Source organism: Equus quagga, chromosome 3, assembly GCF_021613505.1.
Source record: "Equus quagga isolate Etosha38 chromosome 3, UCLA_HA_Equagga_1.0, whole genome shotgun sequence".
Lineage (NCBI taxonomy): Eukaryota > Metazoa > Chordata > Mammalia > Perissodactyla > Equidae > Equus > Equus quagga.
This window is the reverse complement of record NC_060269.1, coordinates 124,412,849-124,439,975: the sequence shown is the minus strand read 5'-3', so window position 1 is coordinate 124,439,975 and position 27,127 is coordinate 124,412,849. Positions and strand designations below refer to the sequence as shown.

Genomic DNA, 27,127 nt, shown 5'->3' with positions numbered 1-27,127 from the left:
ACTTTAAAGAGGTAACTAGGGTTAAATGAGGTCATAAGTGTGGGGCCCTAGTCCAATACGTCCTTACAAAAAAAGGAAGAGATACCAGGGATGTGTGCACACAGAGAAAAGGCCATCTAAGGACATGGAGAAGACAGCCGTCTGTTCCCAATGAGAGGGGCCTCAGGAGAAACCAGACATACTGGCATTTTGCTCCTGGACTTCCAGCCTTCTCGATAATGGTCATGAGGCAGGCTGTCCCAGTCCTCACTCCTCTATCCCTGCCCTTACCCCCAAACAGCTAATTGGTCTGGAGTCGAGAGAGTGGAGATAGTGAGAAAGTTTGAGTGGTTCACCATCTCTGCTCCCCAACCTTCTTGGAGCTCAGTTGTGTCCCCGCCTTTGAATTCTTTGAGACACCTCTGTATCCTCCAAATAAACACCCCCTTTCTCAAGTTGATATCTGCTACTTGCAACCAGAAGAATTCAACAGAGGAAAGAGGATTCCTGGAGATAAAAAATCTTTATCTAAAAAAGAAATTGATCTCTTACAATAGAATCTTCATGTCTGAAATGCGTGTGTTTTCATGAAGCAAAAACTGCAGGCTTTGTGAAATTCTGTTAAAATGTCAAAATTCTATATGTTCAATATCAACAATATTTTGTGGGCAACACTGAAACAATTTTAAAACATCTGATCGTTTAGAGTGTGTGACACAGTTTGTGATTGTTTGCTGAGCTTTGTCATTGTTGTTATTTTTGTTTAGGAAACAGTCTAACAGAGGCTGAGGAAATTTACCATTTCATAAAGGGAAGGAAAGTAAGTCCTCTCCTGAAGCACAAGGAAGGGCTAGCGCAGCCAGATGACTCTGATAAGATTTCACTAAGGCTCATTTCTTTACCATTATTAATTATGAAACTGGTTTATGGAATGAGCTAAGTCCTGAAGGAAAGGGCTTTATCTTTCTCTCTAACCACTGTCTTATAGTCAGGTTTTGTTGAACCTCCCCCTGTCAGGATCTATTTAGGATCTAGCCTGAATCTTGGGCAGGTCCCATATATTTTAGTGACATGTCTCATTTTAGTAATTGCACCTGTGTTTCAGGCATTAAAATGTCCACGTCAGTCCAATTTAACATCAGTCTCACACCTAATTCAAACTTCTGCTTGGCCCCTGCTCAGGCCTTTCTTGCAGTGAAGTGGGGAAGGAGTGTGGTCAGTTTCTTTACTCTTCCTCCATCTTCTCTGCCTTCTCTATATTCTGGATGTCCCCAGGCCACTGCAAGAGGAGAGTGTATTAGACAAAGAGCAGCAAATCTCCCTGCAGTTAACTGTTGGATAAGGCAGATAGGCCACCATGCCTCTGTCTCTTACTACGGCAGAGTCCAAATATTGGCTCTTTTCACAGATGCATCAGTGGATTATTTAGAGGCCTCGGTTGGATCCCACATTGCACAGTTCTTTGACACAAGTGGCACATTCTCTGGTTGACCTCTTGCAGCAACCCCCCACAATACGCCTCTGCCCCATGACCCCATGGCCTCTCACCACTATAGTCCCCTTGCATAACAGGCTGCCTTTTAGCTGAGGCCCTATCATGAAAACTCAAGCCCAGCTACCCTTCCCATGATCAACATGGCCCACAGGAAACTCACATGCTTTTGCTGTGCCAGATAATGGAAGGGAATGTTGCAATTGCTGCTTCCCTTCTCTCCTCATCTTGCCATTTTGGGCTGATCAAGCCAACCTATCACCATCTGAATTCTTCAGGTGGGAAACATTCGTCCATTTATTCAATAAATATTTATCAAGCACCTATATTTGTCAAGCATCATTCACAAATGTCTCATTTACCTTTGGAAGAAATCCAAAGCAATCTCCCCACACGTGTAAAATCTCTACTAATGACTCTCCAATCACCCTTTTGAATCTAGTCTTCTGGAAATGGGTAATATGGGTTGATAGTCACTGGTCTCTTTCTGCTATTTCTTAATAATTCCCCCCTGGCTATGTCTAACATCTCTTTTTTAAATGTGGTGGCATTTCCTGCCTTTGTCAGCTTCGAGGCATTAGCCAAAATTCTAAGATAGCCAGAAAAGCCCTATTCAATAACCAATTACAAATAAATTTGGCTCTGAATTTCCTTGGCAAGCAGACACATCCATGTCTTGGGCCTCAACAGCCAATGACTAAAGTCTATATTTCCCTCCATTTACATAAATGACTATGCCATGAGTCCCGATGGTTAATTGCATATTCATGTGGCAGTGTCCAAAATTTAATAAACTATTATTCGGATGTGAAGAAAAAACACTTCTTTATTTTCCATAACTCATCCAAATTTTTCCCAAGGCCCAAAATTGAACAGGATGACAAAGCTCACCCAGAGGCCAATGAGGAACCATAGGACACTCCAGGGACCACTGCATACTGTTCTGAGGTTGATTCTTTCCTTGCCGCCATGAAGTGCCATAAACTCCTGCTCACACAGAATCCATTTTGGAGAGGAGAGAGGAGAGGAAAGGTCCTTGAATGACTGAGCACTTACTCGAAAGAGACTGTTTGAATGAGAAACAGAGTGGTTAAACCAGAAGAGACTGAGCTATCTGTAATTGGCAAGTTTGAGCACCACCTCATCCTCCAGCATGGTTCCCCAGCTCAGTTCAAACACAGTTTTCACTACTGAACCCGTGCAGATAATGGAGGCACAATCCAGACAATAACTTAAAACCATGGAGTTCATCAGAATTCAAGTCGACAGTTTCTTAAGTTAAGTTTGGTTTCCTGACTTGTTTTTTAAGTTTTCACATCATTGTTTTCAATGACTAGTGCTACTTTCATATTAAAAGCAGCTCTAATGTTAGCCCAAAAAAGTCCACGTTTGCTCTTCTCCTTGGGCCATTCCAAATAAGTCCTCTGTGTCATGAGAGCCCTGAGCTTGTGATACTTGCTGGGAATGTTGTTCTGTGGAATGGGTTCCAGCAAGATCAGGATTAAGTTATCAGATCCTTCATGAAAGAGATTGTGGTGGGCAAAGTAGAGTTCATAATGGCACCACTCACTCTGAACAAAATTGGGAGACAAAACAAAGATGGACTTGTAACTTTTCTCAATGCAGTTTATGATATTTTCCACAATGCTCTTGCCAGGAACAAAGTTTCTCTCATGGAGACAAATCCGTATATCTTCTTTTTCTAAGCAAGGTACTAGTTCATTCTTCACCCAGGCAGAATCACGTTCACTGTATGAAATAAAAGCATGGAACTGGAGAGTTCTTTGGAGTTCTTCTAAGGGTATGTTCCTAGCCCTGCGCCGGGTCTGCGTCCACTGACACACCATCCTGAGATACCAGGGCAGATCCAGGTAGATACAGAGGATGCTCACAGTAACAGCCAACACCAGCACAGGGACCACAATGGTGACAACAAGCAGAGCTGTGTTGCAGGATAATTGAGACAGATGAAAGTCCTTTAGTGGGGTTCCCTTATAGCTTTCTGGATACTCACACTTATAAGAATCAGGCCAACCCTCTACCACATCACCTGATACTTGGCCTATACTTTGGATAAATTCTCTTAGCTCACACGTACATTGGAATGGATTGTTCCCTGCTTTTATTGACCTAATCTTCTGGCAACTTTGGAAGAAATCGGCTGATGGGTCGGAAATTAAATTATAGTCAATGATCAGTATAGAAAGGCCGTTAAAGGCACCACATCCAGGAAGGTCGGCTAAAGAATTGAAAGCAACATTGAGTACTTGCAGGGCTTCCAGGCTGGTGATATCTTTAGGGATGCTCCTTATTCTGTTATTGTGAAGATCAAGTACCTTGACCCTGGGAGGTAAACATCTGAAAACAGAGTCAGTAAGTATATTTGAAGACAAATTTAACACCACTAGACTCTCAACCCAAGGGCAATTTCCATCAGGTCCATGATATTCCAGAGAATTCCAGCTAACATCCAGTATTTCCAAAGATGGCATATTCTTAGTCATGAGGCCTACTTTGAAAAGATCTTTTAATTCGTTCTTTTGTAAGATAAGTGTCTCCAATCTAACTAAAGTGGAACAGTTTTGAAAAATACTATCTGTGAAAACATTCTGGGTAAAGTTCAAAAACTTAAATGTGCTCGGTGCCTGAGGACAAACCATATGTATAAAAGGTGTATCTGATATGGTTAACATCATAATGTTCATCTCAGAAAACACTGTGTACAACACTTGCTGTGAAAAAATATAAACTCTGTTTGTAATATGTTCTATTTTCAATGCTTTCAATGCCGTTTTAGAATAGGTAAAATCTTCTTTACCAATGCTTTTAACTATTGTTAAATTGCAAATATGGAGAGATTCTACAGGTTTGGGCCAAAGGAATTGAAAAACTCTAACCAAGCATTTCCATGTTGTTTCCACATGGTTGAGGGTAATATTCAGTAGGGTTGGCTGTCTAATGGGGTCTGACAAAAATTTAATCAAAACTTGACAGTTGTCATCATTCAATTTAATATTAGTCAGTTGTAAGCACCCTAAACTATTAAGTGATATGTTCACTTGGACAGAGAATAAATTATATGGGTGGAAAACAAGCTGAAGTGTTTTTGTATTTGGAATTTGAAGACTTTCTGTCTGGTTTTCTTTCACATAATAACCTTCTAAATCAAGAAGGATGCAACTTAGATGCAAGTGAGCAATTGGTAGCAGATCTAATTGCTGAAACCTTGTAGCACTTAATCCCAAGAAATCCAGTTGAGTCAAGTTGCCAAATTCCTTACAAATGGGCAGGACTTCAAAGTCATTGAATGAGAGATCTAAATGCTTGAGACTCATGATAGGATGGCAGGAAATCTTCTGCAACTGATTGTGAGATAAATCCAAATATTCTAAATCCGGGTTGAACTTGAAAATACTAAAATCAAGGTACCGGATGCTATTACGGGAAAGTCTCAAGACTTTCAACCCTGAGAGAAAGCTCACGTCGGAGAGGTGAAGCTCAGATATGCAGTTTTGAGACATGTCTAAGACCTTGGTTTCTGGTGGCAAGTCTTTCAGAACATGAGTAAGGCCTATTTTTGACATGTCTACTGCAAATTTACTTTCATCAGAGAATTGGATTATGGTTCCAACTATTAAGGTCACGATGTAAACAAAATTAAAGATTCTAACAACACATTTGTTGTCTTTGGTCATGATGTTCAAGCGGTAGTCCCTCAAAGGGTTGTTGCTGTTCTTCAGAGCATCTTGATACGCGTCCAAATTCTAGAAATATAATATACATTAGGATGTATAAAGACTGGAGGATTGCTCTCAAACTTCCACTTACTAACACAAAATCTCACTGATTCCCTCATTTACTTTCAGAGTCATTTCTTCCCCATAATTTAATGTGGTGTTTTTCCCAGTTGTGCAGCCTGCTAGGCGGAGGCAATACAGACCTCATTATCAAGAATTGCGGTTGTGTGTTTTAACCCATCTGGTGGCTTTCTGAGGGATCCACTCAGCAGCTTGCCTTTGTTTCACGCCCCTCAGAACTTTCTCAGGGCTAGAACAGCCTCCCCGGCAGTGTTTGCTGAAAACCTTTAAAGGTAAATATACTAGCCACAGCTGCCTGGAGCAGGGAATAACAGATGGGACAAGCAGCAGACACACCAAAAAGCCAGAGAAGGAAGAGGCTGGGAAAGGAGATACATGGGAGAAAAGTCTTTGGAAAGCTCCACATACGAGGGAATCTTGGAAGCCACACACATGCCCAGGGCTGGAGGCATGCTCAGAAAAGACATGCATGCTGAGAAAATATTCAACTTTCACCTCTAGCTAACTTTTAGCTTCTGTACAAGCAGAATGTGAAGGCCAAGGAAGAGTTATAAACAGCCTGGGTCAGCATTGAAGAAGAGCTTCAGCACAGAGCCAATCTGCCAAGATCAGGAGTTTTGTTTTTGCTTTGTTTTATTTTATCTCAGAGTATTTAAGAAAATCTCCACTGGGGCTGGCCCGGTGACACAGTGGTTAAGTTCATACGTCCCGCTTCTCACCGGCCCGGGGTTTGCCAGTTCAGATCCCAGGTGCAGACATGGCATCGCTTGGCAAGCCATGCCGTGGCAGGCATCCCACATATAAAAAGTAGAGGAAGATGGGCATGGATGTTAGCTCAGGGCCAGTCTTCCTCAGCAAAAAAGAGAAGGATTGGCAGCAGATGTTAGCTCAGGGCTAATCTTCCTCAAAAAAAGAAAAAAAAAAAGAAAATCTCCATCAAGTCACTAACTGACCACTAAGTTAATGGAACAGAGAATTTGATGGCTATACACAACAAAGAATACAGTTTTTATAAAAATAGTTTAGAAAAGTTACTAAACAAACAACCAACCATACCCCACAATAAACAGCAACAACAAATCCTGGGAGAGAGGATAATCTGAGTTACCATATTATAATATTCAAAATGCCTGCTTTAAACAAAAGAACTATGAGGCATGCAAAGAAAGAAGGAAATATCGACCATTCATGGGGAAAAAATAAATTAAAAGAACAAAGTTAGAGAACTGACACTACCCAATTTCAAGACTTACTATAAAGCTACAGTAATCAAGACAGTGTGTTATTGGCCAAAGGACAGACAGATCAAAAGACCAGAACAGAGAGCGCAGAAACAGACCCACACAAATACAGTCAACCGATCTTTGACAAAGGAGCAAAGGCAATTTACTGAAGAAAGGATAGTCTTTTCAACAAATGGTGCAGCAACAGCTAGACATCCACATGCAAAAAAACAATGAAGGTCTAGAGACAGACTCTACACTTTTCATAAAAATTAGCTCAAAATGGATCACAGAGCTACAAGTAAAATGCAAAACTTTAAAACTTCTAGGGAATAATAGAGGAGAAAATCCAGATGACCTTGGGTTTGGTGATGGCTTTTTAGATACAACATCAAAAACAGAATCCATGAAAGAAAAAATTAAGCTGGAATTCATTAAAATTAAAATTTTCTGTTTTACAAAAGACACTGTTAAGGTAAAGAAAAAATAAGCTACAGACTGGGAGAAAATATTTGTAAAACATATATCTGATAAAGGATTTGCATCTAAAATATACAATGAACTTTTAAACTCAACAATAAAGAAAACAAACATCACAATTTCAAAATGGGAAAAAGATCTGAACAGATACCTCACCAAAGAACATATACCAATGGAAAATAAGCATATGAAAAGATACTCAAGGGCCCGCCCCGTGGCCCAGTGGTTAAGTGCGCGCGCTCCACTTCTGCAGCCCACGGTTTCGCCAGTTCGGATCCTGGGCACGGACATGGCACCGCTTGTCAGGCCATGCTGAGGCGGCATCCCACGTGCCACAACTGGAAGGCCACGTGCCACGTACCCACAACTAAAATATACAACTATGTACTGGGGGGAATTTGGGGAAAAAAGCAGGAAAAAGAAAAAGAAGAAGATTGGCAACAGTTGTTAGCTCAGGTGCCAATCTTTAAAAAAAAGAAAGAAAGAAAGAAAAGATACTCAATATCATCAAGGTCATCAGGGAATTGCAATTAAAACAACAAAGAAACACCACTATGCACCTATTAGAATGGCCAAAGTCCTGAACCATCAAATGTTGGTGAGGATATGGAGCACCAGGGATTTTCATTCATTGCTGGCCAGAATTCAAAATGGTACAGACACTTCGGAAGACAGTCTGACAGTTTCTTATAAAGCTAAACATAGTCTTACTATATGATCCAGGATTCACACTCCTAGGTGTTAAGCCAAATGTAACGAAAAATCTATGTCCACCCAAAAACCTGCATGTGGATGTTTACAGCAGCTTTATTCATAACTGCCAAAAACTGAAAGCAACAAAACGTCCTTCAATAGGTAAAAAGATAAAGATATATGGTACATCCACATAATGGAACATTATTCAGCAACAAAAAGAAATGAGCTATCAAGGCACAAGAAGTCACAGAGAAACCAAAATGCATATTGCTAAGTGAAAGAAGCCAGTCTGAAAAGGCTGTCAACTATATGATTCCAACTCTGTGACATTCTGGAAAAGGCAAAACTAAAGAGACAAAAAAAAAAAAAAAAAAGCAGTGGTTGCCAGGGGTTAGGGGGAGGGAGGAAGGAATAAGCAGAACACAAAGGATTTTGGGGGCAGTGAAACTATTCCATATGATAGTGTAATGGTGGATATATGACACTGTGCATTTGCCAGAACCCACAGAACTATACAACACTGAGACTGGATCCTAACGTAAAGTATGGACTTTAGTAATAATAATGTCCATATTGATTCATCCATTATAACAAATGTGCCGCACTAAAGCAAGACGTTATAATAGGGAAAGCGGTGTGCAGTGGAGAGGGGCTACATGGGAATTCTCTGAACTTTTTGTTTTCAACTTTTCTTTAAACCTAAAACTGCTCTAAAAAAGAATGTCCGTTAATTTGAAAAAAGAAGAGACGTTAACAGAAAGAAGTCTCTGAAGAAGTGCAGGCATTGAGTTACTAGACAGAGACTTTACATCAACTGGATTAAAAATTAACTACATGACTATGATCTTTTCTCTCTGGACTCAGAGAATACTTTATTCTCTTTTAAAGATCAGTCCTTTAGGGGCCGGGCCGGTGGTGCAGCGGTTAAGTTCATACATTCCACTTCGGCGGCCCAGGGTTCATCAGTTCACATCCCCAGTGAGGATCTACGCACCGCACCACTTGTCAAGCCGTTCTGTGACTGGCGTCCCACATATATAGTAGAGGAAGATGGGCACGGATGTTAGCTCAGGGCCAGTCTTCCTCAGCAAAGAGGAGAGTTGGCGGCAGATATTAGCTCAGGGCTAATCTTCCTCAAAAAACAATAAAGACCAGTCCTTTTGTCCCCCCAAAATGTGATACCAGCCAGTTTGATAATCTAAAATTGTACAAAAGGGTAAGCAAGAAGCTCTTCACCGAAACCTCAAGGCATTCTCAAGAGTCTACACTAGTATTCAATTTGGCACTAAACTCAGTCATCTGCAGCAACCAGTGACCCATGAGTGAAGGGTTAAAAACGCCATTTACCTCCTTCTCCATGGACTAATCTGACCTAGCATCAACTTTCTAGCTCTTTTCTGAAAACGTGATACATGTAGAATGTTAATTATGTTACCGGAAAACCGTTATGTACAGTGAAAATGACCCTTGAACGGTAAATAACATTCAGGCTGAAAGGACTATGTGTGAACTATAATACCAGGTAGGAAACTCCTGCTATGCTTCCTCTCCTATATCTCTCTGAGAAAGCTGGGACCAACTGTGGTCTATTAAGACTTGTGAGTCTGAATGTTTAGATGAGCCTGAGAAGAAAACCTCCTGTCTGGCATTGCAGAGTCATGACAGCAGTGGGCTTGACTTTCAGATCCTCAACTCAATTTGGCCAAGGCAACATGAGATGAAAGAGATGGGGAGGAAGGTGGTTGACAAGACACTGAGGCCTGATTAGAAGGCCCAACCACCTGTGGCTTGATGATTAAAGCTCTCTGGTATATGCCAGGGGATAAATCCTTTTGTGAGGGTGAATGAGGGTTGGAACAAGGCCAAGTTTGTGTCACATGGAAAAACTACCTACTCACTTCACCTCCATGGATTGGACATCACCAAAACCAGCTGTAGCTGGGCTGGCAGAGATGATACCACCATTCATGGGGCCATTTGAGAAGATACAAATAATACAGGCCAAACCAGGCATTGACAACTGGCCAAGGGGTGGAAGCAGGTACACCAGCCCAGAGACCCCATGTTTGTGACGGGACAAAAGGATGGGACTAAAATTGTGCAAAAGGTCAAGCAAGAAGCCAGTCCAGGAAACTCAGACATAAACTCATGAGTCTACACTGTTCTGGCTCTGATCTGCACAGAAAAGCATCTATGAGCCCTCCACAGGGAACAAAAGCTGGCAAGGCCAGACAAGGCTCCATGGTCACCTAACTCCCACAGCAACATCATAAGAGCAGCAATGGAAGCTGTGATGGCAACATGGCAGCATCCTTGCACCTACACAAGAGGGCCCACAACCACATTTGCCTGGAGCCACCTACAGATAGAAGTTAGAAGTGCTCTTACAAACTAGCAAGGGGTGTAGCCGCCCCTGACACAGGAAGGGTTAATAATCACTGGAAAAGGCTTGCCAACAAACTGTGACCCAGAGGTGAGAAGGCCAGTCAGCCAATGACGGGTAAGACCTCCAGGAAGAGGCAACCTAAGCCAGGAGTGGTTGCCTGGGGGCACAGATGGAGACACTATAACGATATTGGGAGCAGGAGGGGCCGTTGCCTAGGAGGCCTTGCCTGCTCCGAGATAAAAATATACAAGCACAGCAAAAACATGATAATATCAAAACAGAGGCCGAGGGAGGGCTCCTTGAGAAATCACTAAGAATTCTTGGCATTCGCTAATTACTTCATCCAGAACACCTGCGTATGTTTAACAGATGTAAGCTATGTATATATTGAAACACTGGTTATGATAAACTCAGAGTGGCCATCAGCCCTCTCCGCATCTATCCTGATGTGTACATTGGATTGTGACACCGACAAGGGGCAGTTGAGATAACACATATACTCCACTCATTCTCATCACAGGAAATTTTGTTAGTCACAGGATCTCATTTTTTGACACAATTCCCATAAAAATGGATGTGTATTTTTCCAACTCTCATTAGACCAGAAGCAACAAGGTTTCAAGAGACAGGGACACAGGATTCAGTGCTTGATAATCCAAAAACATCAAGTTCCTACAGTTGACACTCTGATAAAACAGGAGAAGATAGAGAAATATTAAAAAGCACATTGAAGAAGTCAAAAGGTGTGTCAGGCTAAAGCTGCTGTATGTTAAGAGAGAGCAGTTTTCCCAGGGCCAAGAAGGTCTCACTGTATTACAACAGATTTAGACATTGATGTTCATGGCAATGATACTAAGTGAACAAGAAAGACTACCTGGCTGAGGGGTGGAGGCATGTGCATGAGCCCACAGACCCCATATTTGTGACTGGGACAGAGGGTTGGAAATGGGAGGATCACTCAAGCCTATTTAGGATCTGATCTGCACAGAAAAGCATCTAGGAGTCCCCAGGGGACAAGAGCAAGCAACAATATTTCTTAAGTTGGACCTTGTGTAGCAGGAATAATTGAAAGAAGATTTTCACTACTCGTTTAGTTTTATTAAAAAAAGGATCCATTGTCCATCACCAGAGGGTATATTGGAAATAGTAAAATAGTCAAGAGATGAGTAGGGTTTTAATTAACCATTTTTTGGAAAAGTAAAAACTCTTCTTGGCTGGGAAACTTTCATTCTAAAATGGCATATGGTTAAAAGTCCCTCACTGCTCCTCTCATACAACCTCTCCCAACTGCCCACTAACACACCCAGGAAAACACAGAAACACTTGAAAATCCAACTTGCCACTAAAAATGGTGAAAGAATGAAACAATGAATACACTGAAGAACGGAAAACTAATGGCAGGATACAAAAGCATCTCCACTCATGGAAAAGTAACTGGAGATGTATTAAGGAAAGCCTGGCATACTCAAGCTTTGTCTCAGGAAAATAGACACCCTGACAAAAGTAGGAAGAAATTTAGTTCCTCTCTCTGTCTCTGATTGAAATACCAAGGATGAATGACAAGCAGGTAATTAAGCAGCATTTCATTTACCCAAATAACACTAAGGTGAGTGGGTCAGAGTTTTGCTTCTACAGACCATGCCTTCCAACTCTCCAACATTTCTACACCTAGTCAGTGATGGACGCTATCAGATAAGAACTGCTCAAGAAGCACTCTCACCTCTCCTACTCAACATAGTACTGGAAGTCCTAGCCAGAGCAATTAGGCAAGAAAAAGAAATAAAAGGCATCCAAGATGGAAAGGAAGAAGTAAAATTTTCTCAGTTTGCAGATAATATGATCTTATATGTAGAAAAACCTAAAGACTCCACCAAAAAAAACCTGTCAGAACTAGCAGAAAAATTCAGGAAAGTTGCAGGATACAAAACCAACATACAAAAATCAGTTGTGTTTCTATAAACTGACAACAAACTATCTGGAAAAGAAATAAAGAAAACAATCTCATTTACAATTGCATCAAAAAGAATAAAATATCTAGGAATAAATTTAACCAAGGAGGTGAAGGATCTCTACACTGAGAACTATAAAACATGGATGAAAGAAATGGAAGACACAAATAAATGGGAAGATATCCCATGTTCATGAATCAGAAGAATTAATATTGTTAAAATATCCTACTACCCAAAGCCATCTATAGATTCAACGCACTCCCTATTAAAATTCCAATGGTATTTTTTATAGAAATAGAAAAAAAAATCTTAAAATTTGTATGGAACACAAAAGACCCCCAATAGCTAAAGTAATCCTGAGACAGAACAAAGCTGAAGGCATACATTTCCTAATTTCAAACTATATCACAAAGCTATCAGTAATCAAAACTGGTTGTATTCACACAAAAAACAGACATATTGACCAATGGAACAGAATCGAGAGCCCAGAAATAAATCTATGCATATACGGTCAACTAATATTTGACACAAGAGTCAAGAAAAGTTAATGGGGAAAGTATAGTCTCTTCAATAAATTATGTTGGGAAAACTGGATATGCACTCAAAAGAAGGAACCTCTTTCTTACACCACTCACAAAAATTTACTTGAAATAGATGAAAGACTTAACTATAAGACCTGAAATTATAAAAAATCCTAGAAGAAAACATAGGAAAAAAGCTCCCTGACATTGGTCTTGGCAACAATTTTTTTTTGGATATGACACCAAAAGCAAAGGCAATAAAAGCAAAAATAAACAAGTGGGACTATATCAAACTAAAAAGCTTCTGCACAGCAAAGGAAACCATCAACAAAATAAAAAGGCAACCTACGAAATGAGAGAAAATATTTGCAAATAATATTTAGGATAAGGGACTAATATAAAAAATACATAAAGAACTCATATAACTCAATAGGAAAATAATACAATTTTAAAAAGGGTGGAGGTGGGGCTGGCCTGGTGGCACAGTGGTTAATACGCACGTCCCGCTTTGGTGGCCCAGGGTTCACCAGTTTGGGTCCCATACATGTGGACATGGCACCAATTGGCACGCCATGCTGTGGTAGGCATCCCACATATAAAGTAGAGGAGGATGGGCATGGATGTCAGCTCAGGGCCAGTCTTCTCAGCAAAAAGAGGAGGATTGGCAGCAGTTAGCTCAGGGCTAATCTTCCTCAAAAAAAAAAAGGGCAGAGGAATTGAATAGACATCTTTCCAAAGAAGACATACAAACGGCCAATAAGTACTTGAAAAGGTGCTCAACATCACTAATCATCAGGGAAATGCAAATCAAAATCACAAAGAGATATTGCCTCACATCTCTCAGAATGGCTGTTATCAAAAAGACCATAGATAACAAGTGTTGGTAAGGACGTAAGAAAAGGAAACCCTTGTGTACTGTCAGTAGGAATGTAAACTGATGTAGCCACTATGGAAAACAGTATGAAGATCCACAAAAAATTAAAAATAGAACTAACATATGACCCAGCAATTCCACTTCTGGATATATATTTGAAGGAAATGAAATCGATATCTCAAAGAGATGTCTGCACTCCCATGTTCATTGTGGCATTATTCACAATAGCCAAGAGATGGAAATAACCTAAGTATCTATCAACAGATAAATGGATAAAGAAGAAGTGGTATAAGGTCATGCACCAAGTTTCACTCAACAACAGATTGCATATACAATGGTGGTCTCACAAGATTAGTACCATATAGCAAGGCATGACTGTACATACATATACACACACAATGGAACATTATTTATCCATAAAAAAGAAGGAAATCTTGCCATTTGAAACAGCATGGATGGACTTAAGGGCATTATGCTAAGTGAAATTAGAGAAAAACAAGTACTGTATGATCTCATTTATATGTGGAATCTAAAAAGCAGAACTCGTAGAAATAGAGAATAGGATGGTGGTTGCCAGGGGCTGGGGGAAATGAGGAGATGTTGACCAAAGGGTACAAACTTCCAGATATAAAACGAATGAGTTCTGGGGATCTAATGTACCGCATGGTGACTGTAGCTAACAATACCGTATTATGTACTTGAAAGTCGCTAAGAAAGCAGATCTTAAATATTCCCACCATACACACACATACACAAAAGGTAATTATGTAACGTGGTGGATGTGTTAACTAACCTTATTGTGGTAACCATTTTGCAATATTTGTATATGTATCAAATTATCACATTGTAAACCTTAAACTCATACCATGTAATACATCAAATATATCTCAATAAAGCTAGGGGGAAAAACTGGGCAAGAGGTAGAGAGGGACTTGAGGGGGCACACTGCATTCTGAGCTATGTAAACCATACAATGATACTAGTAAATAAGGACAGAAATAGGAACACTAGTAGCTGTGTTCATCAGGAATTGCAATTTGTATACATAATACTCCATTAGGTAAAAGTATCAAAGAATTGGACAATGAGGATAGGAAAAGCTACTACTTCATACTGGTTATGTGATCAAAACAAATAGCTCAAAAGGATAATATAACAGATAAGAACACTAATGCAATGAATAACATTGCATCAAATTTTCCAAAGTGAAAATACTAAAAACAAAAGAAGACATTGACAGTGAAAGTATCTACTATATTTCTCTGGGTCATAGTTAGATCAAGGAGCAAAAAGTAAAGATATATGGAGGATTTGAATAAAATAATAAATGATTTAATACTTATAAACTTTGTACACTACAAAAAGAGAATATTATATATCTAAGTCCTCAGAGTTCATGGAGCATTTAGTAAAATCGAGTGCTACTTAGGTCAAATAAATTTTTAAATAAATACCCCAAAACAGAAATTGTTAAAGTCATACTTCTGACTACAAAATAAACTTTTTAAACCACTTTTTAAAATGTTCTAAATATTTTATGGGTCAAGAAAATTACATTTTCAATTACAAACATTAAAAATCATGAGAGTCAAGAGTGTGGTGTGCACATGCTCCAGCCCTCCTCTTGCCCTAAATCCCCAAAATGATGAAAAAGATACACGCACATACACACACTTAAAAGCAAGAAGGAAAGCCTTTAGGGAAACTTAAACCAGAAGAAGTCCCTGAAATCCACAAGCAGATCAGACCATGATAGACAGAACACTAGCCTCCCAAAGATGTTTGCTTCCTAATCCCAGAATTGTGAACCTGTAACATGGGAAAAGGGAATTAAAGTTACAGATGGAATTAAGGTTGCAATCAGCTGACCTTAAAATAGGAAGACTAACCTGTATTGTTCAGATGGACCCAACACAATCACTTTCAAGTGTCCTTAAAAGTAGAAGAGGGAGGCAGAAGAGGAGGTCAGAGTGATGTGAATTGAGAAGGACTTGATCTGCCATGAGGAAGGGGGTCATGAGCCAAGGAATGTAGATAGCCTCTAGAAGCTCAAAAGGCAAGTAAATGGATTGTCCCCTAGAGCCTCCAGAAGGAATGCAGCCTTCCCAACATCTTGATTGCAGCCCAACAAGACCTATATCGGACTACTACTCTGCAAACTGTAAGACAATAAATGGGTGTGTGTTTTAAGCCACTAAATTTGTGGCAATATGTTACAGCAGTAATAGAAAATTACTAGTTTGGTCCACCTTCCCACAAGTATGCTATGGAAACAGATCAACAAGCAGTTTTCATGGAGCCTCAACCACAATTTTGGTTGCACAATCAAGAAGCATGACACTTTCACACAAAGCAAACACCGTGATAGAAAGGAACCAAACTCAAGACATGAGAGAAGTTAACGCCCAAGGCAACAGACACAAAAGAGCAGAGTAGGCATTTGTAATAGATACCCTATCTAGAGCAAGGTAAGATTCTAAAAAAGAATGGAGCAGGAATCATGAAAGTTAAAAATTTGATAATTGAATTGGGAAAATTCATTGGCTGAGTTGAATTGCAGAGTGGCACCACTTATGTGTGAATTAGTGAGATAGAAGACCAAGAAGAGGAATTTTCCCAAAACACAGCACAGAAGGCTAAAGAGATGGAATATACAAAAGAAATGCTAAAGGACATGGAAGACAGCTCTACTATCTGAATTATCAGAGGATGGACTCTATCCTATAAAAAAGAAACTGACTCTAAAAAGAAAATGGGATGCAGAAAGGAATACTTCATAAAGAAAGTAGTGAAATTTACCACTAAGTCCCAAAGGTATTGATGACAAAAATTTTAATAGCAATCTGGAACTAAAATGGCCAAGAATAACAAGGGAGTTAGTGGACAGTGGGAAAGAGGGAGAGAGTGGACTAAAAGCATGAGAAGATCCTTGCCCGATAGAGGAGAAGCTATAGATACCAATTAACTCAAGATGTTGTTAGAAAAATATGTTTGAGTAGGTATATCGTAAAATTAAGAGTAATTATTAGAAAATACAAATAAAAGGGGAAATTTCCAATCATTTGGTGGAGGGGAGACTCTCAGAATAAAGAAACCTCAATCGATCTAGCTCTGTGCTGAAGGAATAATATACAACGATTAATTAAGGTGTTTCTGGAATTGTAAGAATGGTTTATTATTAGCAAATCTATGACAATAATACATCAATAGGTCCAAAGGAGAAAAACAGATAAGCATCTCCATAGATGTTAAAAATTCATTTGATAAAATTCAGCATTCGTCTTTGACTAAAAATACAATTTTAATTAAACTAGATATTAAAAAGAAATTTTGAAAACTTCATAAAGAATGTATCAAGTATCTAACTTAAACCAATATCCCACTCGCAAGGCATTCCCTTAAAGTCAATGTCAAAGATGCCCACCATTATTTAACACTGTTCTAGAAGTTCTAACTATTGTAATTAAGGAGGAAAAAAGTAGAGACAGAAATTTGGAATGGAGGAAATAAAATTATCATTATTTTTAGATTATACGACTGTCAATGTGGAACATCCGAGAGAAGAAATTGAAAAACTGTTAGAATCAGTAAGAGAGTACAATAAAGTGGCCATTACAAAATAAATTACTCTTAGAAGAAGAAATCTGATTGTCCAAAAACAGCAGGTTGTCAAATAAATTATGATGTATCCATATAATTAAATATTACTATGTGGCCTTTAAAAATAGTGAAAATCTAATATCATGGGCTCACTATCTATATGTAAGTGACAAAAAGCAGTTTATTAAAAAAACACACAGCAGTAAATATGTACACATACATGTGAAAAAGTTAGTAAGATACATGCCAAGATAGTTAACAGTGACTATCTCTGCATGGTAAGATTATAAGGGAGGTTTATTTTCCTCTTAGTTGTTACCTGTATTTTTCAAATTTTCAACATTCGAAATTAAGTAAAGCACATTTTTTACTCAGAAAATTTACAAAAAAATCACTTAATAATATGAATCATGCCCAATTTCACAAAAAATAACAATGCAAATTAAAACAAAATAGGACAAAACATCTAGATCAAACTTATGATCCTGGATTGGATCCCACTTCGGACAGACCCGCTGTGAAAGTTACTTGAATTACAAGGGGGAAGGGATTTTAAGAGGGAGCAGATACTTAGATGATAGTAAGAAATAAATGTTAATCTTTGATAATGTTATTTGACTATGTAGGAAAATGTACTTTTTTAGAGGTACACAATGAAGCATTTAGAGATGGAATGTCAGAATGTCTATAATTTACTTTAAATATTTAAGCATAAAATGATAGGGGCCCGCCCTGTGGCTGAGTGGTTAAGTTCGTGCGTGCACTCTGCTTCGGTGTCCCGGGGTTTCGCAGGTTCGGATCCTGGGCGTGGACATGGTACCGCTCATCAGGCCACGCTGAGGCAGCGTCCCACATGCCACAACTAAAAGGATCCACAACTAGAATACACAACTATGTACTGGGGCGATGTGGGGAGAAAAAGCAGGAAAAAAAAAAAAAAGAAGATTGGCAACAGTTGTTAGCTCAGGTGTCAATCTTTAAGAAAACAAAAAAGATAAAGCAGGGGGCCGGCCCGTGGCCGAGTGGTTAAGTTCACAGTTTCTAATCCTGGGCGTGGACATGGCACCACTCATCAGGCCATGCTGAGGCGGGATCCCACATGCCACAACTAGAAGTACGCACACCTGGAATATACAACTATGTACTGGGGGGCTTTGAGGAGAAGGAAAAAGAAAAAAAGATTGGCAACAAATGTTAGCTTAGGTGCCAATCTTTTTTTTTTGAGGAAGATTAGCCCTGAGCTGACTACTGCCAATCCTCCTCTTTTTGCTGAGGAAGCCTGGCCCTGAGCTAACATCCATGCCCATCTTCCTCTACTTTATATGTGGGACGCCTACCATAGCATGGCTTTTGCCAAGTGGTGCCATGTCCACACCGGGGATCCGAACCGGCGAACCCCAGGACACAGAGAAGCAGAATGTGCAAACTTAACCACTGTGCCACCAGGCCAGCCCCTTAGGCGCCAATCTTTAATGAAAAAAAAAAAGTGGGTCAAATAGGAATTTTTGTTTCCTAAAGATTAAGAAAAAAAGTGTGATTATTTTCCCCTACCAAATTGGGAAAATTCAAAAATATAATACCCAGTGTTGGTAGGTGGGACTAAAATAAGAACTCTCATTTACTCCTGGCAAGAATGAGAAATTACTACAACCCTTTTGAAGGGTAAATAGAGAAATTCCTTAAAAATAGGCTTACCCTTATTTCAGCAATTCCACTTCTAGGAATTTTCTTCTAAAGGAATTATTAGAGATATACATAAAAATATGACCATGAGGATGTTTGTGTTGTGAAAAATTGAAAATTATAACGTCTAACGTAGAAAACGGCTTAATCAATTATGGTACACCCACAACATGGAACAACATACAGTCTCAAATATTGTACTTTTGGGGAAAAAAATGTCTACAATATAAAGTTAAGTGAATAAAAGAATACAAAATTGTATATGCAGTAGGACTCTAATTTTGTAAAATGTGATGAAAACCTGACATCTACGCAAAGCCTAGGGGGAAAAAGAATGGGAAGAAAATACCAGATGCTAATAGTGGTATCTCTAGGTCTCTGAATCAGTTGAATTTAATTTTCTTTCTTATGCTTTTGCATATTTGCAAAATTTCTAAGTTTGAACATCTTTCACAAGTTGAAAAAGTTGCCTTAAAATAGAGCTAATGTAAAAATATTTTATATTTAAAGAAACATGCTTGTATTATTGGTGTATATGAGAGAGAGAGAGAACTTCTTCCACATTATGCTAGATAATTGACATTCATGAATGAGAACCCACCTAGAGGTCCCTCCGTGGTGTCTGTGCTCAGGGGACTGAAACAGCCACCATGTGGGAAAGCTATCCACTGCCCTCATAGCATCCTCCCCCCATAATACAAATATCCCTCTGGGGGCATTTATACACTCAAGCAGTTCCTAGTGTATACTCTTAACAAACAAGCCAGGAGCTTTTCTCTTTAATTTAAAAAAAAAAATTAAAAAAGGAGAGGAAAAAAGGGAGATGCGAAGTGAAGATCAGAGAGCTCACAATTTTTTTTAAAGGAAGTAAGAAGAGATAAAAGGTAGGGTTTTTTTTCTTTAAGGCATTAAATAAATAGAGGGAGAAAAAAGACAGCTGGAAGAAGCTCTATTTCAAGAAAAAAGCAATAGTGGATAGGATCTATGAAAAGTAAAACCACAAGAAAGAAAATATCAGAAAAAAATTAAATGAGGTAAGTGTGATTTCATAATCAAGTCAACAAATACGCAAGAAAAACATTTGTTTTATTTTGTCAAAGTTTAGTTGAGAGACCTAGAAGAACCAAGTTCTAGAAGAGTCCCTCCCCCTTCCTCCATTCAATAAGTGTTTATTCAGAGTGTAGTACGTGCCAGCACTGTGCGAGGGGTCAGGTACTGGGACTACAAATATGAATAGCACTGACATAATCTTTGCTTTTAAAATGCTTATCAATTAGTGACAGTTACAAATAAACAACGATAAAACCATATGACAGGGGATGTCAAACACTCATGTCTACTATAAAAATGCACACCACGTGATAGGTGCCATATCGATGGCATTAACTACTATAAATGTTACTGAAAACAACGAACTAGAGAAAGGTGAAAAGAGAAAAACGTAGTAGATGAAAACAGAAGAAATAAATAACACCAGTTAGTTTTTGTCCTTAATGATTACAAGTGCTAGTTATTTTTCTATCTTTTCAAGATAGCCATACTGTTATTTCTTGTATAATTAAAACGACATTTGCGATATTAAAAAAGAAAACATGAAATCATTTTCCAAAAATTTCAAAGAAATGTTACCTATTTTCTTGCTTATTTGAAGTAATTATGCCATAATTTGAAAAAGCCACAAAAGCCTTACTTACCAAGATTTCTTTCTCAGAAGAAGAGAAAGTAACTTCTAAAAGCACGGAAAAATAAGTGCTTGGCAAAATGCAAATCCTTGGTTTCAATTTAAAGCAAAACCTTAGAAAGTTTTGTGCCATCTGCTGGTCCTTACTGGAATTACTCCCACATGTGAATTTCCCTTTCAAAGGTCACGCGCAAAGCACAAAGGTTTTTCTGGGCTACAGACTAAAACAGGTATCAAATTTTAAAACTCATATGAGCAAGCAGCTTATGACAATTTCAGTGTGAAGAAAAATATTTTCCTAAAGCAATACTTACGTGTAAGCTTTTGCAGCCTTCATGTTAAATTGTCACCAGAGTGGAAAGTTAAGAACTTTGCCTATTTTCTATTATCGCCATATTTAACATTTTCAAAATAATTGCAAGTACCATTATCAAGCAGTTTCGGAGCATTATTTTAGCTGGATGAGATACTTTAAAATAAAACAAGCTTAGGTTCAAGATTTGTGTTTTAAAAAATCAACTGTCAAGGACAGTTTAGTAGTTGATACATATATAGCCACACCAGGGGGGAAATTGTGTCTTGTTTCTCCACATTGTGACCAACATTTGGTATTATTAGATGCTTTAATTTTTAATACTAGACTCTAGAATAATAAATAACACTGAGATCCTGGACTAGTTAAAAAAATCAGTTTTCTAAAGGCCATTTGGAATAATCTTAGAACGATATCAACAGGAGTTGACACAAAGAGAAAGTGTCTGCTTCACCAGATGCTCCAAGTAGCCACGACTGATCCCAAGACTGTCCGCTTAATTGAGGTTCTGTAAAGAACTGAGTTAAATAATCATTCTACAATTAATCCCACTGTCTGGCATTACCTCCTTGTTACAAAAAACAAGTTAAGACTACACAGTTTGACCCATGACAAAGTTGGACAATTGGGTAAGAATCACTTCTGCTTTCTGGAGGAAGAGAAAGACCAGCTTCTTCCTATTAATTCTTACTCATCAAATAAAACAGGAAGTCTTCTCAAGCCTGGGAGGGTCAGCAAGGAGTGGATGGGTCTCTGCTGGACCAGCAAGAGCAGACAGCTGGAGAGCAGTGGGTATCTGTGACACCGGGAAACCAGATTTGTGAAATGGGCAGAGGAGAAAGGGGCCAGCTGTAGCTCTGAGGGAATTTCAAGCAACACTGGACTAAAGTCTTTAAGAAAATACACACTCACACACAGCAGCACAGATTTGGTCACGTAACACGGTGACTTTCAACGAACACTCGTAAGGGCATTGCATAATAACACTGGTTTTTAGGAACAAAGAGATTATTCTTTTTGAGACTGTTATAATTCTTAAAAATGTCTTTAAGAAGATGACAAAACCCACAAAATTCAGGTAATGTGGAAGCAGCATGGCTATGGAACAAACAGACAGTACTGAGCTGACCTCTTCACAATGCCTCCTACCAGCTCTGTGGCTTTGGGCAAGTTGCTTAACCTCACAGAGACACCACTTATTCATCTGTAAAATGGGAGTGAGTACTTGTGACTTATAGGGAAGATAAGAATATAAAGTGGATGGAATAGTGACTGACAGAAGAGAAGTCATTACAGTAAGGAGCTTTGGAATTCTCGGCAAGCCTTCCATCTTTATGTGCTGAGGTGGAAAGTAAAATGCAGAATGGTAAGGTACAGAGTGAGACATCATTTGCATAAAATCTGTCTGGCACATATTTACATAGGTTATCTTCTTGCCAGGCATTGTTCTGAGTACTTTACAAGTATTAACTCACTAAACCCTCATAAAGGTGCTATGAGATAAGTACTACCATTATCCTCACTGATGGGGGAGGGAGGAGCAGTAGTTAACTGTCCAAGGTTACACTGTTGGTCACTGACGGGGCTGGGGTTTGAACCCAGACACAATCTATCCCCTGCATCTGTGTGCTTCAGCATTACCCCACGGTACCTTGTAAGACACCATCCATCCTATGAGACACACACAGAGGAGAGACACAGAGAGAGAGGAGCAGGTCTTGTGAAAACAGAGGCAGAGATGGGAGTTTTGCAGTCGCAAGTGAAGGAATTCCTGGAAACACCAGAAGCTGCTTGATTTTGGACTTCTGGCTTCCAGAACTATGAGAGAATAAATTTCTGTTGTTTTAACCCACCTAGTTTGTGGGAATTTGTTATGGCAGCCACAGAAATCTAGCAGAAGGGTCTACATACAGAGGCTGACATATGCATAGAAGTCTTTTTTCTGAGAGGATACTTAAGAAACTGTTATCTTTGAGCAGAAGTACCCAGGGAGAGACATATTATTATTCGCCATTTTATGCTCTTTTGTCCTGTTTGAATTTTTTAAATATGCGCATGCTACTATTTTATGCATTTTTACTTTATAAAAATAAAGTAGTATCATAGTGGGATAAGTAAAATAACATAGTCTAAGGCCAGTAAATATGTTGTCCCAACGTAGATAGAGGTAAGACTGCCTTTCTCTTTCCCTGGAGAACCAACAGATAAATATTAATGTCTACCAACAGTTTTGAAACAAATTATATGAAAATTATCAATATCATGGAATATACAAACCACAAGAAATAAAATTGATAACAGATATTAAATAATGATATTAAATTAAGATCTTCTGCTGAGTTAAAAAAAGACAAGCCACAATCTGGAAGAAGACATTTGTAACATATACAACCATAAAAGGATTAATATCCAAAATAAATAAAGAATTCCTACAAATCAGTAAGAAAACGACTAACAAACCCAATAGGGGGATTAGCAAAGAATAAAACAGATGGATAAGATGAAGGGAAATGGAAATAGCTCAAATACATGACAAGGAATACATCCTCATTAGAATATGAGAAAATACAAATTCAAACAACCAGGAGACACCATTGTACACTCCTGAGATGGACAAAAATTAAAACATTTAATAACATCAAATGTTAGTCAGAATACGAGGGAACAGCTCTCACACATGTCCAGGGATTCTGACTTAAATAGTCTGGGATGGGGCCAGTCACCAGTATTATTTTAAAAGTTCTGCAGGGGATTTCATTCCAGCCTGGTGAGGATCAAGGCACTCTTGAGACTCAAACTCTATCCTAAACACATCGCCCTCTAGTGGTCCCTGTTTTCTCAACTGCATCCCTCACACCTTGGAGTCTTTGACTCTCACTGCTACTTCCAGATCACTGTTCCTCCCTCCAACCCTTGAAACTTACCCCTTCTGGTTACAGTCATCCACAGAGCCCCATCACTACCTCATTTGCTGAGTATTTTAGCACCGCTCACTGTGTAAGTCCAACATCACCCCTATTATAATTCTAGTGATTTCAATAGCTACGTAGAGATTCTTTCATTCCCCTGGCTTCTTAGTTCTTTGATATTCTCTCTTCTAACAATCTTGTCCTGCAACCTACCTCAGCCATGCATTCCCTTATTACACCCTAGATATTATTATTACCATTGGCTGTACCCTCTCCACAATCTCAACTGCCGGCATCCCACTTTCCAGCTACCACCTCCCCCTCTTTCCTTCCAGTGCCAACGATTCCCCAGCCCCACAGCCCTAGACTGAAAGGTCGTGATCTATCCTTTTAATCATCCCTCTGCCTTCACCCTCAGCTACCTTACTCCTCTTTCCTCAACTCAGGTTAAATTCAACTCACCGCTGGACTATACTGAGCCTGAACAGCTGAATGTAGTTGGAAGAAATACACACTTTGCTGTGACAAGAGATTTTCACATATTGAGGTATATGGGGTAACTATTCAAGTTCAAAACTGATTCAGCTTGAACTAGAAAGCCTGACTTATGGCCTATCAAACATACATTGTACATCTGCTTATCCATTAAAGTAAGGAATCACTCTTGAGATAAAGAATGCATACTTCCCTTCCTACGCCCTCTTGGCAACAACACCCTAGTGGTAACGCCCGGTTTAGTCCCTTTCCTGGCATCAGGGTCATGTTGATCTGCTAATTTGCAACTGAGTATCTCTTTGAAAATGTATCCTGGGCGTGTTTAATGTATCTTCTTATGTTCTAAAAAGATATAAAACTGTACTGAAACCCATGCTTCTCTGGAACGCCTTCTAAGTCCTTCCCGGGTTACAATCCTCATTTTGCCTCATAATAAACTCACCCCAATTTTGATTTATAGGTTGGTTATGGGTTATTTGCATCAACAGCTGACTGTCTCACTTGAAATTCATGACTGGGTCCCAACCTCAAGATGAGCAGCAATGCTAGTAGTCTTCCTATTCCCCTCCCTAGCCCATTTACTCTCTTCTGTCTTACACCTCCTCCTCTCTGTTAGCCATCCAACACCTCCGTCCCTTCCTCATTCTCAGCTGATGATACTTCATTTTTCATGAAAAAAATTAATGCAGCCTGAAGAGCATTTCCACATCCTCCCCCCAAAACTCTACTAGCCTCCCTGCACCTGTTCTACTTTACTTTCCTCTGTCTCCTGAATGAATCCTCTGTGTCAAGAGCCATTTCTTCCCTAGTAAGCACTGAATCCCATTCCTGTTTGTCTACTCCAGGAAATCACTCTTGCAATTATCCTCTCTCTACTGCATCATCATTTTTCTGCTCTAATGTATGATTCTGTAGGGGAGAAAGACATTTCCTCTACCCACTCTGGGTCCTTCTGCTCAGACTACAAATTAAATTGACATGAGACAGAATAACAGGAGAAAATTAAACAAAGCTTTATAACATGTATACATGAGAGAGACCCAGAAAAACTGAGCAACTCACCAAAATGGCAGAAGCTCTCACCTTAAATACCATCCCCAGCTAAAGACAAAGGAGGATGTTGGGGAAGGGGGAGTCAGTTATGAGAGATTACCAGAAAAGTACAGTAAACAAGAGTAAGGTTATTATGTAAATTTAAGTCCTTACCTTCAGCATTGATAAGAGTTTTTAGAGATACAGTCATCCCCTCTTCTTCCTGGCATAGAGAGGGAGACACCTTTACAGATGGAGATTTCCGTTATAATGTAAACGTTTCTTCCAAAGGGTAACTTCTACTTTTCAGAGTTTCTCTCACGTCTGCAGTTTTTAAAAGTAACCAGCCAAAAGTAATCCTCATGCCAAAGAGACATATCTTCAGGTGGCCAATTCCAATCCCCCACAATTCCAATTAGCATAAATGCTACTATTTCTCTAATTTAAAAAAAATTGCTTCCTTTTAACCCACAACCTCATCCTCTTTTCTCCTCATTACACCAGAACTCCTTGAAGGAGTTGTTTTTACTCACTGTCTCCAATTATTCTCCCATTCTCTAAAATCTTCTCCAATCAGGTTTCTTTCCCCACCACTCCAGAAAAATAGCTCTTATCAAGGTCACCAAGGACCTCCACGTTGCCAAATCCAAGGGTCAATTCTCAATTTTCACCTGAACTATCAGCAATATTTAACACAGTTAAAAGATTTTGAAAAGTCTTCTTACTTGGCTCCTGGGACCCTACACTCCCCTCCTCCACTCCCACTCCCACACAACTCCCTCCAATTTTCCTGCTTAATCACTAGCATTCTTTCCCAGTCTCTTCTGTGTTCCTTATCTCTCTAACTGCAATACCCAAGACTCAGTCTTGGACTTCTCTTCTTCAACTCCATGCACTCTCATCCTGGTCCATGGCTTGAAAAACTATTTATTTGCTGATGACTCCCCAATTACTATCTCCTGCCTAGACTTCTCTCCTGAACTCCAGACTCCAAGTGTCTGCTAAACATTCGCTAAATTGTTCTTGTTGAAAATCAAATGCTTGAATTCTCGCTACCTCAAACCCCAAACCTGCCCCTTTTGCATCCTCCTTGATCTCAATAAATGATATTTCTATTCTTGCAGTCATTCAAGTCAAAATCCTTGCAGTAATTTGTGACTTCTTTCTTTTGCTCAAACTCCACATCCAATCCATAAGCAAATTTTGTTGAGTTTTTCTTTGAAATATATCCATAAGCAAGACACCTCTCATGCCCTTCACTACTCCCATAGTGGCCAAACCATCATCATCTCTCACATAGGTAACTGCAGCGGCCTCCTGTCTGGTTTCTCTGCCTCTGCCTTCACCTCCATGCATCCACCCACCCCGAGCCCATCCCAATCCAATTAGAACCAGAAGCTAGAATCATGGCACACTCCTACTCAAAAGCTGTAAGGATTCCCTTCTCAAAGTATAAGCAAAACGCATACTGTGGTGTGCAAGGCGCTGCCTGGTGTGCTCCATCTCTCAGTCTCCACTACCTCTATGGCCTCATCTCCTTCCACTCTGCCGTATCCTCCTTATGCTCCAGTCACACTGGCCCCCTTACCATTCTGCGAGTGCACCAACCATGCTCCCACATTGTTCTTGCAGTCCCCTCTGCCTGAAAATGTCCCCAGATATCACCATTGTTCACTCCCTTACTTCCTTAAAATCTACACTGAAATGTCACTTAGCGGCAGGGACTTCTCTGTCCATGGTTGCTCCCCATCATTCTCTAGACCTTACAGACTCTACATCCTGCTTTATTCCACCACCTGATATATTATGTAGTTGCTCTATCTCCCTTTCAATGGAACGTAAGTTCTCTGAGGATAGGACTTTGCTTTGCTCCTTATTGTATTCCTAGCACCTAGAGCAGTTCTAGGTACAGAGCACATGCTCAAAAAAGTTTTGTCGAATGAATGATTGAACCACACTACAGGACAGTTTCACAATACCTGGCGAAGGTGAACTG

The 27,127-nt window shown here is 39.4% G+C and overlaps 2 protein-coding genes across 4 annotated transcripts in view; both read right to left on the bottom strand.

Moving 5' to 3' along the window:
• The window catches only part of TLR1 (toll like receptor 1), a 62,160-nt gene that overhangs the window by 32,491 nt on the left and 2,542 nt on the right, over positions 1 to 27,127 (bottom strand). The gene's annotated exons all lie outside the window — the stretch shown is intronic.
• On the bottom strand, positions 1,021 to 25,337 carry TLR6 (toll like receptor 6). Of its 3 annotated transcripts, XR_006887991.1 has the most exons (3): positions 25,306 to 25,337; positions 2,363 to 5,235; positions 1,021 to 1,258 (listed from the first exon to the last, which is right to left on the bottom strand). XR_006887991.1 is itself a non-coding variant. In XM_046656929.1 (2 exons), exons 1-2 carry the CDS (start codon positions 25,312 to 25,314, stop codon positions 2,776 to 2,778), a joined length of 2,469 nt encoding a protein of 822 aa, XP_046512885.1. In that variant the 5' UTR covers positions 25,315 to 25,337; the 3' UTR covers positions 1,021 to 2,775. The 3 variants fall into 3 exon arrangements, 2 of the variants coding, with proteins under 2 accessions (XP_046512885.1, XP_046512886.1); XM_046656929.1 differs by having other exon boundaries at positions 1,021 to 5,235; XM_046656930.1 differs by lacking the exon at positions 25,306 to 25,337 and adding an exon at positions 20,396 to 20,487 and having other exon boundaries at positions 1,021 to 5,235.